Below are 17,409 nucleotides of genomic sequence, written 5' to 3' on the forward strand. Positions count from 1 at the left end.
TCTACCACATACTGTCTACCACATACTGGACAAGTACGATTATAACTCACTGTCTACCACATACTGTCTACCACATACTGGACAAGTACGACTATAACTCACTGTCTACCACATACTGGCTACCACATACTGTCTACCACATACTGGACAAGTATGATTATAACTCAGTCTACCACATACTGTCTACCACATACTGGACAAGTAAGATTATAACTCACTGTCTACCACATACTGTCTACCACATACTGGACAAGTACGATTCACTGTCTACCACATACTGTCTACCACATACTGTCTACCACATACTGGACAAGTAAGATTATAACTCACTGTCTACCACATACTGTCTACCACATACTGTCTACCACATACTAGACAAGTAAGATTATAACTCACTGTCTACCACATACTGTCTACCACATACTGTCTACCACATACTAGACAAGTAAGATTATAACTCACTGTCTACCACATACTGTCTACCACATACTGTCTACCACATACTGGACAAGTACGATTATAACTCACTGTCTACCACATACTGTCTACCACATACTGTCTACCACATACTAGACAAGTACGACTATAACTCACTGTCTACCACATACTGTCTACCACATACTGTCTACCACATACTGGACAAGTACGATTATAACTCACTGTCTACCACATACTGGCTACCACATACTGGCTACCACATACTGTCTACCACATACTAGACAAGTACGATTATAACTCACTGTCTACCACATACTGTCTACCACATACTGTCTACCACATACTGGACAAGTAAGATTATAACTCACTGTCTACCACATACTGTCTACCACATACTGTCTACCACATACTGTCTACCACATACTAGACAAGTAAGATTATAACTCACTGTCTACCACATACTGTCTACCACATAGTAGACAAGTAAGATTATAACTCACTGTCTACCACATACTGTCTACCACATACTGGACAAGTACGATTCACTGTCTACCACATACTGTCTACCACATACTGGACAAGTACGATTATAACTCACTGTCTACCACATACTGGCTACCACATACTGTCTACCACATACTGTCTACCACATACTGTCTACCACATACTAGACAAGTACGATTATAACTCACTGTCTACCACATACTGTCTACCACATACTTTCTACCACATACTAGACAAGTAAGATTATAACTCACTGTCTACCACATACTGTCTACCACATACTGTCTACCACATACTAGACATGTACGAGAGAGAACAAATCAATGTATTACAAGTGTCTGTCTGTGTGTTCACTGCCACGGAACATGTTTGTTCGAACTTGTTGACAACTCTGGCATGGTACATGAATACCTACCCATACGACAAGCCTCCTGAGCTCACTTGTTGTTTCGGTGTCAAGGAGCCTGACCTGTCTGTCTGTCTGTCTGTCTGTCTGTCTGTCTGTCTGTCTGTCTGTCTGTCTGTCTGTCTGTCTGTCTGTCTGTCTGTCTGTCTGTCTGTCTGTCTGTCTGTCTGTCTTGTCTGTCTTGTCTGTCTGTCTGTCTCCCTCCCTCCCAGGGTAATGCCTACTCTCCCAGAGTGTGATGGAGAAGGAGACGACACCAAGCCAGAGGACGATGGAGAGGAACCGTGTCTGTGAGTATATCAGCCCTGAGGCGATTCGTGGAGTGTTTCTCTATGGAAATCACAGCATTTTAACTACTTTTACAGACGATCATAATATCAGCTCCAAAATATCAAATTACCAGGTTATGCTACAAAACCATCTTCATAGGAGGTTTTGAAAAATGAGGTTCTTTTCGATTCAACCTTCCAAGACGTACACTAAGGCATTGTTGTCAGAATAGATGGATACAGTTCAATGCCAAAACATTTATTTTTGGTCCAAGAAATATTGTCAAACTAGCTAGGGCAATGATCACAAGTCAGTCATAATGTGGCTAATAGGCTAGCTTATCTACAGCGGCATTCGGAAAGTATTCAGACCCTTTGACTTTTTCCACATTTATGTTACAGCCTTACAGCCTTATTCTAAAATTGATTCAATTGTTTTTTTCCCTCATCAATCTACACACAATACCCCATAATGACATCACAATACCCCATAATGACATCACAATACCCCATAATGACATCACAATACCCCATAATGACAAAGCAAAAACAGGTTTTTAGATGAACCTTCGACCCAGTCTGAGGTCCTGAGTGCTCTGGAGCAGGTTTTCATCAAGGATCTTTCTGTACATTGCGCCGTTCATCTTTCCCTCGATCCTGACTAGTCTCCCAGTCGCTGCAGCTGAAAAACATCCCCACGCATGATGCTGCCACCACCATGCCTCACCATAGGGATGGTGCCAGGTTTCCTCCAGACGTGACGCTTGGCATTCAGGCCAAAGAGTTTAACCTTGGTTTCATTAGACCAGAGAATCTTGTTTCTCATGGTCTGAGTCCTTTAGGTGCCTTTTGTCAAACTCCAAGTGGGCTGTCATGTGCCTTTTACTGAGGAGTGGCTTCCGTCTGGCCACTCTACCATAAAGGCCTGATTGGTGGAGTGCTGCAGAGATGGTTGTCCTTCTGTAAGGTTCTCACATCTCCACAGAGGAACTCTAGAGCTCTGTCAAAGTGGCCATTGGGTTCATGGTCACCTCCCCTCCCCCGATTGCTCAGTTTGGCCGGGCGTCCAGCTCTAGGAAGAGTCTTGGTGGTTCCAAACTTCTTCCATGTAAGAATGATGGAGGCCACTGTGTTCTTGGGGACCTTCAATGCTGCAGACATTTTTTGGTACCCTTCCCCAGATCTGTGCCTCGACACAATCCTGTCTCGGAGCTCTACGGACAATTCCTTTGACCTCATGGCTTGGTTGTTGCTTTGACATGCACTGTCAACTGTGGGACCTTATACAGACAGGTGTGTGCCTTTCCAAATCATGTCCAATCAATTGAATTGACCACAGGTGGACTCCAATCCTGTTGTAGAAACATCTCAAGGATGATCAATGGAAACAGGATGCACCTGAGCTCAATTTAGAGTCTCATAGCAAAGGGTCTGAATACTTATGTAAATAAGGTATTTTTGGTTTTTACTTTTAATACGTTTGCTAAAATTTCTAAAAACCTGTTTTCGTTTTGTCATTATGGGGTATTGTGATGTCATTATGGGTTATTGTGATGTCATTATGGGGTATTGTGATGTCATTATGGGGTATTGTGTATAGACTGATAAGGATAAAAAAAAAAATACATTTTAGAATAAGGCTGTAACGTAACTAAATGTGGAAAAAGTCAAGAGGTCTGAATACTTTCCCGAATACGCTATGTGCAGAGCCTTCAGAAAGTATTCATACCCCTTGACTTATTCCACATTTTGTTGTGTTACAGCCTGAATTCAAAATGGATGAAAAAATATGTATTCTTACCCATCTGCACACAATACCCCATAATGACAGTGAAAACAGTTGGGTTTTTTTTGTGTGTGAATTTATTGAAAATGAAATACAGATATCTAATTTTACATAAGTATTCACACCCCTGAGTCAATACTTATGTAGAAGCACTTTTTGCAGCGACTACAGCTGTGTGACTTGTTGCAAACAGGATACATGTTTTGGAATATTTTTTTTATTCTGTCATTTAGGTTAGTATTGTGGAGTAGCTACCATGTTGCTGATCCATCCTCAGTTTTCTCCCTATCACAGCCGTTAAACTCTGTAGCTGTTTTAACGGTCACCGTTGGCCTCATGGTGAAATCCCTGAGCGGTTTCCTTCCTCTCCGGAAACCAGTGGTGTTAAAACCAGTGGTATTTATTTATATATATATATTTTTTTTACAATTTTAACTTTTACTTCACTACATTCCTAATAAAAATATTGTACTTTTGAAGACAATATTTTTTTCTCTTGACACCCAAAAGTATTCGTATGCTTAGGAGGACAGGAAAATGGTCCAATTTACGCGGTTATCAAGAGAACATCCCTACTGCCTCTGATCTGGCGGACTCACTAAACACACATGCTTGGTTTGTAAATGATGTTGGCGTGTGCCCCTAGCTAACTCTCTAGGTGGTATTCTGCCTTCTCCCTACAGTTTTCCGCCAATTAACTTCACTCACGACTACCTCATGTGAACTTCAATCTCAACGCTTTAACATTTCGAAACTTCAATAATCATCACTAAGGCTTTCTAAACATATGGCACCTTTTTATCAGCGAGAAAGATAAAAAATATAAACTGACTGGGGCAGCTATGGGTGCCTCCATCTAACGAAAACGATGCATTCCTCTACTACTTCTTCGAATTACACATTTTGTTCGGAGAATACTAGATAGTAGCTCTTGAAAGCCCTTCTTTTTCGTGTGTCGCGGTTTCAGCCGCTACATTCACCCACATTTGGCTCCGGGTAAACTACAATTCCCATGCTGTGTTCTAACGTTTATAAACATCAATAATCATCCCTTTCTAAACATTTTTTTTCTTCTTCTAAACATATGCTGATATGCTTTTTGTCTTTTTCTGTCAGTGAGAAAGAATCCTTCAAATAATAAACACTTGTGTGCCTCCAATTGACAAACTACACTATTTTACAATTTTTTAATTTAACCTTTAATTTAACTAGGCAAGTCAGTTAAGAACAAATTCTTATTTACAATGAACGGCCTACCCTCTGCCAAACCCGGACGACGCTGGGCCAATTGTGTGCCGCCATATGGGACTCCCAATCACGGCTGGGTTGTGATACAGCCTGGAATCGAACCAGGGTGTCTGTATTGACGCCCTCTAGCACTGAGATGCAGTGCCTTAGACCGATGTGCCACTCTGGAGGCCCCATTTTAGCTTACACACAGGCGTTCTCAGAGCATGCTAGATAGCTAATTAGCACAGGTGGCCACCTCGGTCTTCTGTAAACAAGCGCTGTGACATGGAGTTATGGCCGTGTGGGAACACTAACCCTATAAAAGGTGTGTATCAATTTTAATATTTTTTTGCTTTTTGACTTTTTATTTTCTCGCTGACATGAAAGGATAAGTTCCTTATGCTTCCAGAACTATACCGCAAGCGGCACGTGTTAATGTTCAGAGAAGAGCGTCGGGACTCTTCTCCCCCGTATAGAAGACGCCTTCGTCCAATGACTCTTGTCGAATTTAAAGTCATGTGTAATGTAATGTCTTCCCTGTGGCTCAGTTGGTAGAGCATGGTGTTTGCAACGCCAGCATGGTGTTTGCAATGCCAGGGTTGTGGGTTCGATTCCCACGGGGGGCCAGTACAACAACAAAAAAATGCATGAAATGAAATGTATGCAATCACTACTGTAAGTCGCTCTGGATAAGAGCGTCTGCTAAATGACTAAAATGTAAATGTAACTGAGATTCATGATTCACCTGGCTATCCGTAAATAACAAAAACTAGAAAATGGTCCCATCTGGTTTGCTTAATATAAGGAATTTTTAATAATTTATATTTGATACTTAAGTATATTTTAGCAATTACATTTACTTTTGATACCTATGTGTATTTAAAACCAAATATTTTGGACTTTTACTCAAGTAGTATTTTAGTGGGTAACGTTTGCATGAGTCATTTTCTATTAAGTTATCTTTTACTGCTGGCAACTGGTTTCCTTCCTCTCCGGCAACTGAGTTAGGAAGGACGCCTGTATCTTTGTAGTGACTGGGTGTATTGATACACCACCCAAAGTGTAATTAATAACTTCACCATGCTCAAAGGGATATTCAATCTCTGCTTCTTTTATTTTTAACCATCTACGGGGCGGCAGGTAGCCAGTAACACGAAAGGTTTCTAGATCGAATCCCCGGGCTGACAAGGTAAAAATCTGCCCTTCTGTCCCTGAACCAGGAAGTTAACCCACTGTTCCCCGGTAGGCCGTCATTGTAAATAAGAATTTGTTCTTAACTGACTTGCCGAGTTAAAATAAAGGTTTATTAAAACATTTATAAAAAATCTACCAATCGGTGCCCGTCTTTGCGAGACATTGGAAAACCTACCTGGTCTTTGACTGAGGGACCTGCAGATCATTTTGAGTGTGGGGTATAGAAATAAGGTATAAATTCAAAAATCATGTTAACTTCTTATTGTGTTATAAGCCAGTGACACAAAAAAAAAATCTAAATTTAAATCATTTTAAATTCAGGCTGTAACACAACAAAATGTGGAAAAGGTCAAGGGGGGGGGTGTGAATACTTTCTTAAGGCACTGTATGTTTCTAAACGATGTGTGTGTATATTTAAATCGGTGTGTGTATATTTGTATCGGTTTGTGCATCAGTAGTGTTTATAAACGGTGAGTTTGGGCTATTTCAAAGTTTATGCCTATTTAAATTTCAACCACGTTCCAGCCAGGAATTCATAACCTCCCCGACAGCTTAACTTATTAGCTCTCCTAGCATTTAGTTTGGTACAGCGGGGGTTAATATAAACCTAGCATTTAGTTTGGTACAGCGGGGGTTAATATAAACCTAGCATTTAGTTTGGTACAGAGGGGGTTAATATAAACCTAGCATTTAGTTTGGTACAGAGGGGGTTAATATAAGCCTAGCATTTAGTTTGGTACAGAGGGGGTTAATATAAACCTAGTATTTAGTTTGGTACAGTGGGGGTTAATATAAGCCTGGCATTTAGTTTGGTACAGCGGGGGTTAATATAAGCCTTGCATTTAGTTTTGGTACAGCGGGGGTTAATATAAACCTAGCATTTAGTTTGGTACAGTGGGGGTTAATATAAGCATTTAGTTTGGTACAGCGGGGGTTAATATAAGCCTGGCATTTAGTTTGGTAATATAAGCATTTAGTTTGGTACAGAGGGGGTTAATATAAACCTAGCATTTAGTTTGGTACAGAGGGTGGTAATATAAGCCTAGCATTTAGTTTGGTACAGCGGGGGTTAATATAAACCTAGCATTTAGTTTGGTACAGAGGGGGTTAATATAAGCCTAGCATTTAGTTTGGTACAGTGGGGGTTAATATAAGCCTAGCATTTAGTTTGGTACAGCGGGGGTTAATATAAGCATTTAGTTTGGTACAGAGGGGGTTAATATAAGCATTTAGTTTGGTACAGAGGGGGTTAATATCAGCCTAGCATTTAGTTTGGTACAGCGGGGGTTAATATAAGCATTTAGTTTGGTACAGCGGGGGTTAATATCAGCCTAGCATTTAGTTTGGTACAGCGGGGGTTAATATCAGCCTAGCATTTAGTTTGGTACAGAGGGGGTTAATATCAGCATTTAGTTTGGTACAGTGGGGGTTAATATCAGCCTAGCATTTAGTTTGGTACAGCGGGGGTTAATATCAGCCTAGCATTTAGTTTGGTACAGCGGGGGATAATATCAGCCTAGCATTTAGTTTGGTACAGAGGGGGTTAATATCAGCCTAGCATTTAGTTTGGTACAGCGGGGGTTAATATCAGCCTAGCATTTAGTTTGGTACAGTGGGGGTTAATATAAACCTAGCATTTAGTTTGGTACAGTGGGGGTTAATATAAGCCTAGCATTTGGTTTGGTATAGCGGGGGTTAATATAAACCTATCATTTAGTTTGGTACAGCGGGGGTTAATATAAACCTAGCATTTAGTTTGGTACAGAGGGGGTTAATATAAACCTAGCATTTAGTTTGGTACAGTGGGGGTTAATATAAACCTAGCATTTATTTTGGTACAGCGGGGGTTAATATCAGCCTAGCATTTAGTTTGGTACAGAGGGGGTTAATATAAGCCTAGCATTTAGTTTGGTACAGTGGGGGTTAATATAAACCTAGCATTTAGTTTGGTACAGCGGGGGTTAATATCAGCCTAGCATTTAGTTTGGTACAGCGGGGGTTAATATCAGCCTAGCATTTAGTTTGGTACAGCGGGGGTTAATATAAGCATTTAGTTTGGTACAGAGGGGGTTAATATCAGCCTAGCATTTAGTTTGGTACAGCGGGGGTTAATATAAGCATTTAGTTTGGTACAGCGGGGGTTAATATCAGCCTAGCATTTAGTTTGGTACAGAGTGGGTTAATATCAGCCTAGCATTTAGTTTGGTACAGCGGGGGTTAATATCAGCCTAGCATTTAGTTTGGTACAGCGGGGGTTAATATCAGCCTAGCATTTAGTTTGGTACAGCGGGGGTTAATATAAGCATTTAGTTTGGTACAGTGGGGGTTAATATAAACCTAGCATTTAGTTTGGTACAGCGGGGGTTAATATAAGCATTTAGTTTGGTACAGAGGGGGTTAATATCAGCATTTAGTTTGGTACAGAGGGGGTTAATATCAGCCTAGCATTTAGTTTGGTACAGCGGGGGTTAATATCAGCCTAGCATTTAGTTTGGTACAGCGGGGGTTAATATAAACCTAGCATTTAGTTTGGTACAGCGGGGGTTAATATAAGCATTTAGTTTGGTACAGAGGGGGTTAATATCAGCATTTAGTTTGGTACAGAGGGGGTTAATATCAGCCTAGCATTTAGTTTGGTACAGTGGGGGTTAATATAAACCTAGCATTTAGTTTGGTACAGCGGGGGTTAATATAAGCATTTAGTTTGGTACAGCGGGGGTTAATATAAGCATTTAGTTTGGTACAGCGGGGGTTAATATAAGCATTTAGTTTGGTACAGAGGGGGTTAATATCAGCATTTAGTTTGGTACAGTGGGGGTTAATATCAGCATTTAGTTTGGTACAGTGGGGGTTAATATCAGCCTAGCATTTAGTTTGGTACAGTGGGGGTTAATATCAGCATTTAGTTTGGTACAGTGGGGGTTAATATAAGCATTTAGTTTGGTACAGAGGGGGTTAATATCAGCATTTAGTTTGGTACAGTGGGGGTTAATATCAGCCTAGCATTTAGTTTGGTACAGTGGGGGTTAATATCAGCCTCTGTGTGCCTATCAGACCTGTGCAACATGTTCGTTTTAATTTGTTGTGATCTCCACGGTGCCGTGGATAATGAACGTGATGAGACTGAAAGCTTCTCTGATCCAGGCATATTAATTTATGATCATGAATCCATTATAATGGATACATCCAAATAAATGGCAATACAAACTAAGGTAAAACAAATAAAGGCCCGTAGTTTGCTGTCATTTCAGCTGCGTGATGTCTGATGTGATTTAGTTGTTTTTGTTGTAGCTGGCAAAGGAGAAGTTAACGGTTCAATTTCCATCATAACGATCCTATTGAATCAACAATCAGCTGGTTTTTGCGTCATTTTAATAAATGATTTATTAAATCATTATTTGCTGTAGTTCCTGTCTCTCGTCATCATTGAACTTCTGATAGCTGCCAGTGTTTTTGTTTAGCACAGCAACGTGGGAAGGAATAGAATGAACAACTGGGTCAAAACATGACAATAGAATTAACGACCAGTCTGTCTGGAAAAACCTGGGGAATTCTGGTGTGATAACTCCCTCGTTAAGGGCCTTTTCCCATGGCTTTGCCTCTTGACCTAAGAACAGACCTTAGATGGGAGCTATTTACACCAAAATCCCCAGGCCTTATTTGCTCAGATATCTTTGTGTGTGTGTGTAGGTCTCCCCCGGCAGCTCTGATGACCCTCCTCTCTACGTGTGAGGAGTTGTGTGAGAGCATCATGGCAGGAGTTTGCGTAGGAGAGTTTGCAGTGGTTCAACCTCTCTCTGTGGAATACTCCTGTATCCTGGCGTACCTGCTGGCCTGGAAACTATTGCTCTCCTTCTTCAAGGCATCTCCCTCCCACGTAAGTCTACAGCTGACTGACTGAGTGACTGACTGACTGACGGACGGACGGACGGACGTAGTCGGTAACCCATCCCTTAGGGATTAATTTACACATAAACAAACATTACAATAATTCAGAAGTAATTATTCTGGTGTTCTGTGCAGTGCGGACCGCATAAAGAGTGATACATAAATCAGTGCTTATACACACGTACCATTTGCTGTGTAGGAGGTTCATTCATTTACATGTTAATTATCGGTCTTCCTTTTTCTTTTATTCTAGGCTTTGTCTAAACATTCCACAAATGGAAATACACACAACGGACATTTAACTGTCTCCTCATGAACACATAATACCAGGGTATATCTGGTGGTCTGTCTCCTCATGGCTCGCTACATAATACCAGGGTATATCTGGTGGTCTGTCTCCTCATGGAAAATACCACCATGGCTACATAATACCAGGGTATATCTGGTGGTCTGTCTCCTCAGCTACATAATACCAGGGTATATCTGGTGGTCTGTCTCCTCATGGCTACATAATACCAGGGTATATCTGGTGGTCTGTCTCCTCATGGCTACATAATACCAGGGTATATCTGGTGGTCTGTCTCCTCATGACTACATAATACCAGGGTATATCTGGTGGTCTGTCTCCTCATGGCTACATAATACCAGGGTATATCTGGTGGTCTGTCTCCTCATGGCTACATAATACCAGGGTATATCTGGTGGTCTGTCTCCTCATGGCTACATAATACCAGGGTATATCTGGTGGTCTGTCTCCTCATGGCTACATAATACCAGGGTATATCTGGTGGTCTGTCACCCTTAATCAAACAAAAGGTTCTCAATTTGGGTTTATGATTCATCTCCTCCACCCATTTCTTTTCATATTGCGTCATCAGTTTTTTTAATAGCATCTATCTCCCTTAATTAGGTTTCCGTACAACTGTTCACAGTGAGACGGTTGGAAAAGGTCAGACATTTCTGTTGCCCAGGCTCTCCCCCTATGGAGAGATCCTATTGGGGGAAAAAATGTTTTGCTTTCTATTCTGGCAATTGGCATATTCAACAGTCTATTCCAAAGTCTCACTATACACTTCCGTTACAGGGCCACTTTCTCCTCCACGGACGAACACACCACCTTTACCTCGCTCATCCTCTCCGCTGCAATGACCTCTTTCGTTGCCTAGGCCTGCCGATATCAGCTGGTTCAATTTAGAGATTCGGTTCTCGTTTTCATCGGCTGGCAGTCCTACCACTATGATACACATTGTTGTTTTTGGCAGCGCATTTGTTTCTACAGGAAACAAATGTGTGTATGTTTTAGCTGTTAGGTGTTTCTATTATTTCCGTTCAAGGTAGCTAGCCAGCTAAGTCTATAGCGAGGCTAGCTAGCCAGCTAAGTCTATAGCGAGGCTAGCTAGCCAGCTAAGTCTATAGCGAGGCTAGCTAGCCAGCTAAGTCTATAGCGAGGCTAGCTAGCCAGCTAAGTCTATAGCGAGGCTAGCTAGCCAGCTAAGTCTATAGCGAGGCTATCTAGCCAGCTAAGTCTATAGCGAGGCTATCTAGCCAGCTAAGTCTATAGCGAGGCTATCTAGCCAGCTAAGTCTATAGCGAGGCTATCTAGCCAGCTAAGTCTATAGCGAGGCTAGCTAGCCAGCTAAGTCCATAGCGAGGCTAGCTAGCCAGCTAAGTCCATAGCGAGGCTAGCTAGCCAGCTAAGTCCATAGCGAGGCTAGCTAGCCAGCTAAGTCCATAGCGAGGCTAGCTAGCCAGCTAAGTCCATAGCGAGGCTAGCTAGCCAGCTAAGTCCATAGCGAGGCTAGCTAGCCAGCTAAGTCCATAGCGAGGCTAGCTAGCCAGCTAAGTCCATAGCGAGGCTAGCTAGCCAGCTAAGTCCATAGCGAGGCTAGCTAGCCAGCTAAGTCCATAGCGAGGCTAGCTAGCCAGCTAAGTCCATAGCGAGGCTAGCTAGCCAGCTAAGTCCATAGCGAGGCTAGCTAGCCCGCTAAGTCCATAGCGAGGCTAGCTAGCCCGCTAAGTCCATAGCGAGGCTAGCTAGCCCGCTAAGTCCATAGCGAGGCTAGCTAGCCCGCTAAGTCCATAGCGAGGCTAGCTAGCCAGCTATGTTGCCAAGTATTCCCCAACAGGTCTATCTGTTTAATGTCTTTCACCCTCACTGTATTCAGACTTTGGCTGACTCTATTTACAGGCCAATCTCTATGTTTTAAACTTTAAAAATGTAAATGAAAACAGTTCAGGGTATGAGTCGATGTGCAGGGGTAATTGAGGTAGATGTGTACATATAGGTAGCATTACCGCAACCCTGGTGTGACTGTCGTATCATTCCACCTTGTCCTCTTGAAAATCGGAAAAACTTAAACTCGCTGTCAATTGTCTTTTTTCCTCGTTTCTCCCCTCCCCTCTCAAAGCTCATTGCAGGAGAGGATCCAGGGCCCTTCTTCTCTCTCTCTCCAGCTGCGTGTCCAGTACTCTCTCTATCTAAAGAGGCTGACCTGTGTGTGTGTTCTCTCTCTCCAGCTGCGTGTCCAGTACTCTCTCTATCTAAAGAGGCTGACCTGTGTTCTCTCTCTCTCCAGCTGCGTGTCCAGTACTCTCTCTATCTAAAGAGGCTGACCTGTGTGTTCTCTCTCTCCAGCTGCGTGTCCAGTACTCTCTCTATCTAAAGAGGCTGACCTGTGTGTTCTCTCTTTCCAGCTGCGTGTCCAGTACTCTCTCTATCTAAAGAGGCTGACCTGTGTGTTCTCTCTTTCCAGCTGCGTGTCCAGTACTCTCTCTATCTAAAGAGGCTGAACTGTGTGTCCTCTCTCTCCAGCTGCGTGTCCAGTACTCTCTCTATCTAAAGAGGTTGACCTGTGTCCTCTCTCTCCAGCTGCGTGTCCAGTACTCTCTCTATCTAAAGAGGCTGACCTGTGTGTCCTCTCTCTCTCCAGCTGCGTGTCCAGTACTCTCTCTATCTAAAGAGGCTGACCTGTGTGTCCTCTCTCTCCAGCTGCGTGTCCAGTACTCTCTCTATCTAAAGAGGTTGACCTGTGTCCTCTCTCTCTCTCCAGCTGCGTGTCCAGTACTCTATCTAAAGAGGCTGACCTGTGTGTTCTCTCTCTCCAGCTGCGTGTCCAGTACTCTCTCTATCTAAAGAGGCTGACCTGTGTCCTCTCTCTCCAGCTGCGTGTCCAGTACTCTCTCTATCTAAAGAGGCTGACCTGTGTGTTCTCTCTCTCCAGCTGCGTGTCCAGTACTCTCTCTATCTAAAGAGGCTGACCTGTGTGTCCTCTCTCTCTCTCCAGCTGCGTGTCCAGTACTCTCTCTATCTAAAGAGGCTGACCTGTGTGTTCTCTCTCTCTCCAGCTGCGTGTCCAGTACTCTCTCTATCTAAAGAGGCTGACCTGTGTGTTCTCTCTCTCCAGCTGCGTGTCCAGTACTCTCTCTATCTAAAGAGGCTGACCTGTGTGTCCTCTCTCTCTCCAGCTGCGTGTCCAGTACTCTCTCTATCTAAAGAGGCTGAACTGTGTGTTCTCTCTCTCTCTCTCCAGCTGCGTGTCCAGTACTCTATCTAAAGAGGCTGACCTGTGTCCTCTCTCTCCAGCTGCGTGTCCAGTACTCTATCTAAAGAGGTTGACCTGTGTCCTCTCTCTCCAGCTGCGTGTCCAGTACTCTCTCTATCTAAAGAGGCTGAACTGTGTGTTCTCTCTCTCCAGCTGCGTGTCCAGTACTCTCTCTATCTAAAGAGGCTGACCTGTGTGTTCTCTCTCTCCAGCTGCGTGTCCAGTACTCTCTCTATCTAAAGAGGCTGACCTGTGTGTCCTCGCTCTCTCCAGCTGCGTGTCCAGTACTCTATCTAAAGAGGCTGACCTGTGTGTCCTCTCTCTCCAGCTGCGTGTCCAGTACTCTCTCTATCTAAAGAGGCTGACCTGTGTGTCCTCTCTCTCCAGCTGCGTGTCCAGTACTCTCTCTATCTAAAGAGGCTGACCTGTGTGTTCTCTCTCTCCAGCTGCGTGTCCAGTACTCTCTCTATCTAAAGAGGTTGACCTGTGTCCTCTCTCTCCAGCTGCGTGTCCAGTACTCTCTCTATCTAAAGAGGCTGACCTGTGTCCTCTCTCTCTCCAGCTGCGTGTCCAGTACTCTCTCTATCTAAAGAGGCTGACCTGTGTGTGTGCTCTCTCTCTCCAGCTGCGTGTCCAGTACTCTCTCTATCTAAAGAGGTTGACCTGTGTCCTCTCTCTCTCCAGCTGCGTGTCCAGTACTCTCTCTATCTAAAGAGGCTGACCTGTGTGTTCTCTCTCTCTCCAGCTGCGTGTCCAGTACTCTCTCTATCTAAAGAGGTTGACCTGTGTCCTCTCTCTCCAGCTGCGTGTCCAGTACTCTCTCTATCTAAAGAGGCTGACCTGTGTGTTCTCTCTCTCCAGCTGCGTGTCCAGTACTCTCTCTATCTAAAGAGGCTGACCTGTGTGTCCTCTCTCTCTCCAGCTGCGTGTCCAGTACTCTCTCTATCTAAAGAGGCTGACCTGTGTCCTCTCTCTCCAGCTGCGTGTCCAGTACTCTATCTAAAGAGGTTGACCTGTGTCCTCTCTCTCCAGCTGCGTGTCCAGTACTCTCTCTATCTAAAGAGGCTGAACTGTGTGTTCTCTCTCTCCAGCTGCGTGTCCAGTACTCTCTCTATCTAAAGAGGCTGACCTGTGTCCTCTCTCTCCAGCTGCGTGTCCAGTACTCTCTCTATCTAAAGAGGCTGACCTGTGTGTTCTCTCTCTCCAGCTGCGTGTCCAGTACTCTCTCTATCTAAAGAGGCTGACCTGTGTGTCCTCGCTCTCTCCAGCTGCGTGTCCAGTACTCTCTCTATCTAAAGAGGCTGACCTGTGTGTCCTCTCTCTCCAGCTGCGTGTCCAGTACTCTCTCTATCTAAAGAGGCTGACCTGTGTGTGTGCTCTCTCTCTCCAGCTGCGTGTCCAGTACTCTCTCTATCTAAAGAGGTTGACCTGTGTCCTCTCTCTCCAGCTGCGTGTCCAGTACTCTCTCTATCTAAAGAGGCTGACCTGTGTGTGTGCTCTCTCTCTCCAGCTGCGTGTCCAGTACTCTCTCTATCTAAAGAAGTCCCTCCACAAGCTCCTCCTCCACCTGTTCAGACTGATGCCTGAAAACCCCGCCTACATCGGCCAGGGGGCGGAGCCTGTCTCCAAGGAGACCAAGACATTCTTCACAGAGAGCCTCTCTCTGGACGTCAACAGTGAGTAGCATACACACACACACACACACACACACACACACACACACACACACACACACACACACACACACACACACACACACACACACGTTTGTCTCTAATGCTCTGTCTCTGTCTCTGTCTCCTCTCTCTCTCTCTGTCTCTAATGCTTTCTCTCTGTCTCTCTGTCTCTCTCTGTCTCCTCTCTCTCTCTCTGTCTCTAATGCTTTCTCTCTGTCTCTCTCTGTCTCCTCTCTCTCTCTCTGTCTCTAATGCTGTCTCTCTGTATCTCTCTGTCTCTTCTCTGTCTAATGCTTTCTCTCTCTCTCTGTCTCTAATGCTCTGTCTCTCTGTCTCCTCTCTCTCTCTGTCTCTAATTCTCTCTCTGTCTCTCTGTCTCTAATTCTGTCTCCTCTGTCTCTGTCTCCTCTCTCTCTCTCTCTCTCTCTCCTCTCTCTCTCTCTCTATCTGTCTCCTCTCTCTGTCTCTAATGCTCTCTCTGTCTCTCTCTCTCTCTCTGTCTCCTCTCTCTCTGTCTCCTCTCTCTCTCTCTCTCTGTCTCCTCTCTCTCTGTCTCTAATGCTCTGTCTCTGTCTCTCTGTCTCTAATTCTGTCTCTGTCTCTCTGTCTCTCTCCACAGAGTCGTCCGGTATTCAGTATGAGCTCTCCCACCTGGCGTGTTGTGTGTACTACAGTGCGGTACAGGACCTGCCTGCCATGGTTAGGTTGTGGTGGACCAGTCAGGAGAAGAGAGTTAGCCACACGGTGGATAAGTTCACAGGACGATACGTCTCGCCTGTCCTCTCTGCTCAGGAGATCTCCTCTGTTCACGCCAGCACACAGACCTTCGACAGCATGACGGTGAGTAGAACAGGGAGGGTGTGTGTGTGTGTGTGTGTGTGTGTGTGTGTGTGTGTGTGTGTGTGTGTGTGTGTGTGTGTGTGTGTGTGTGGTAGAGGGAGCCTTCAGAAAGTATTCATACCCCTTGACTTATTCCACATTTTTGTTTTTACTGCCTGAATTCAAAATTGATAAAATGTACGTTTTTTTTCTTCTCGTCCATCTACACGTAGTAACAAAATGAAAACATGTTTTGAGAAATGTTTGATAATTGAAAATGAAATACAGATATCTAATTTACCTAAGTATTCACACCCCTTTTTACTATGACACTCCAAATGGACTCCCAGGTGCATTTAATTTCCTTTGATCTTCCTTGATAGGAGTTCCAATTCAATTGTTTGAACATGATTTATATAGAAACACCTGGTGCATATCAGAGTAGAAACCATCTCATGAAGTCACAAGGAACTGCCCGTAGATCCTCTGAGATAGAACTGTGATGAGGCATATATCTGGGGAAGGGTATACAACAATTTGGATTTTTTTTTTTTAAGTTTCCAAGAGCACAGTGGTCTCCATTATTGGGGAAATTGATAAAATATGGAACTACCCAGCCATCTGACCAAACTGAGGAACCGGGGAAAGAAATACCTTGATCATGGAGGTGACCTGACCATGAACCCAATAACCACACTGACACAACTACATTTTACATTTACGTCATTTAGCAGACGCTCTTATCCAGAGCGACTTACAGTAGTGAATGCATACATTTCATTTCATAAATTCTTTTGTACTGGCCCCCCCCGTGGGAATCGAACCCACAACCCTGGCATTGCAAACACCAATGCTCTACCAACTGAGCCACAGGGAAAGCTATAGATGGAAGAACCGGCCAAAAGGACAAGTTCTCTGAAGTACTTCACCAATCTGGACTTTATGGGAGAGTGGCCAGACGGAAGCCACTCCTGAGGAAAAAGGCACATGACAGCACACCTGGAGTTTGGAAAAAAAAGGCACGTGAAAGACAGATCATTAGGGCAAAAGATTCTGTGTGTCTGATGAGACAAAAATGTAACTATTTGGCTTGAATGCAAAGCGCTACGTCTGGAGAAAACCAGGCACAGCTCATCACCCATCTAACACCATCCCTACCGTGAAGCCTGGTGGTGGCAGCGTCATGCTATGGGGATGATTTTCATCGACAGGGACTGTGGGAGACTAGTAAGGATAGAGGGAAGAATGACTGGAGTCAAATAGAAGCAAATCCTTGATGTGAACGACCTTAGACTGGGGGCGAAGATTTACATTCCAACAGGACAATGACCCCGAGCATACAGCCAAAGCAACGCTGGAATGGCTTTTAGAGCAAGAATGTTAAAAGTCCTTGAGTGGCCAAGCCAAAGCCCAGACTTGAATCCCATTTGAAAATCTGTGGAAAAACATGAAGATTGCTGTTCACTGCCTCTCCCCATCTAACTTAACAGAGCGTGATTAAAGAATCCAGATGTGTAAAGCTGATTTGACATACCCACGACAACAAAAGCTGTAAAACGCCGCCAAAGGTGCGAATACTTATGTAAATTTGGTTCCCCCCCCCAGTATATCATTTTCAATAAATAATTATGGCTCTGTGTAATAAGTCAAGGGGTAT

At 43.9% G+C, this 17,409-nt stretch overlaps 1 protein-coding gene across 3 annotated transcripts in view; it reads left to right on the forward strand.

Moving 5' to 3' along the window:
* ltn1 (listerin E3 ubiquitin protein ligase 1) overlaps nt 1-17,409 on the forward strand; it is a 98,694-nt gene that overhangs the window by 67,291 nt on the left and 13,994 nt on the right. The window contains exons 28-31 of one of the 3 annotated variants that reach the window (XM_045690252.1): nt 1,561-1,638; nt 9,518-9,704; nt 14,768-14,933; nt 15,553-15,773. In XM_045690252.1, coding sequence (XP_045546208.1) covers nt 1,561-1,638; nt 9,518-9,704; nt 14,768-14,933; nt 15,553-15,773 — 652 coding nt within the window. Of the gene's footprint in view, nt 1-1,560; nt 1,639-9,517; nt 9,705-12,169; nt 12,374-12,409; nt 12,512-14,767; nt 14,934-15,552; nt 15,774-17,409 lie in introns of those variants that run through there. The other 2 variants (XM_045690254.1, XM_045690253.1) reach the window with 2 other exon arrangements.

This window comes from Salmo salar, chromosome ssa11 (genome assembly GCF_905237065.1).
Source record: "Salmo salar chromosome ssa11, Ssal_v3.1, whole genome shotgun sequence".
NCBI classification, from domain to species: domain Eukaryota; kingdom Metazoa; phylum Chordata; class Actinopteri; order Salmoniformes; family Salmonidae; genus Salmo; species Salmo salar.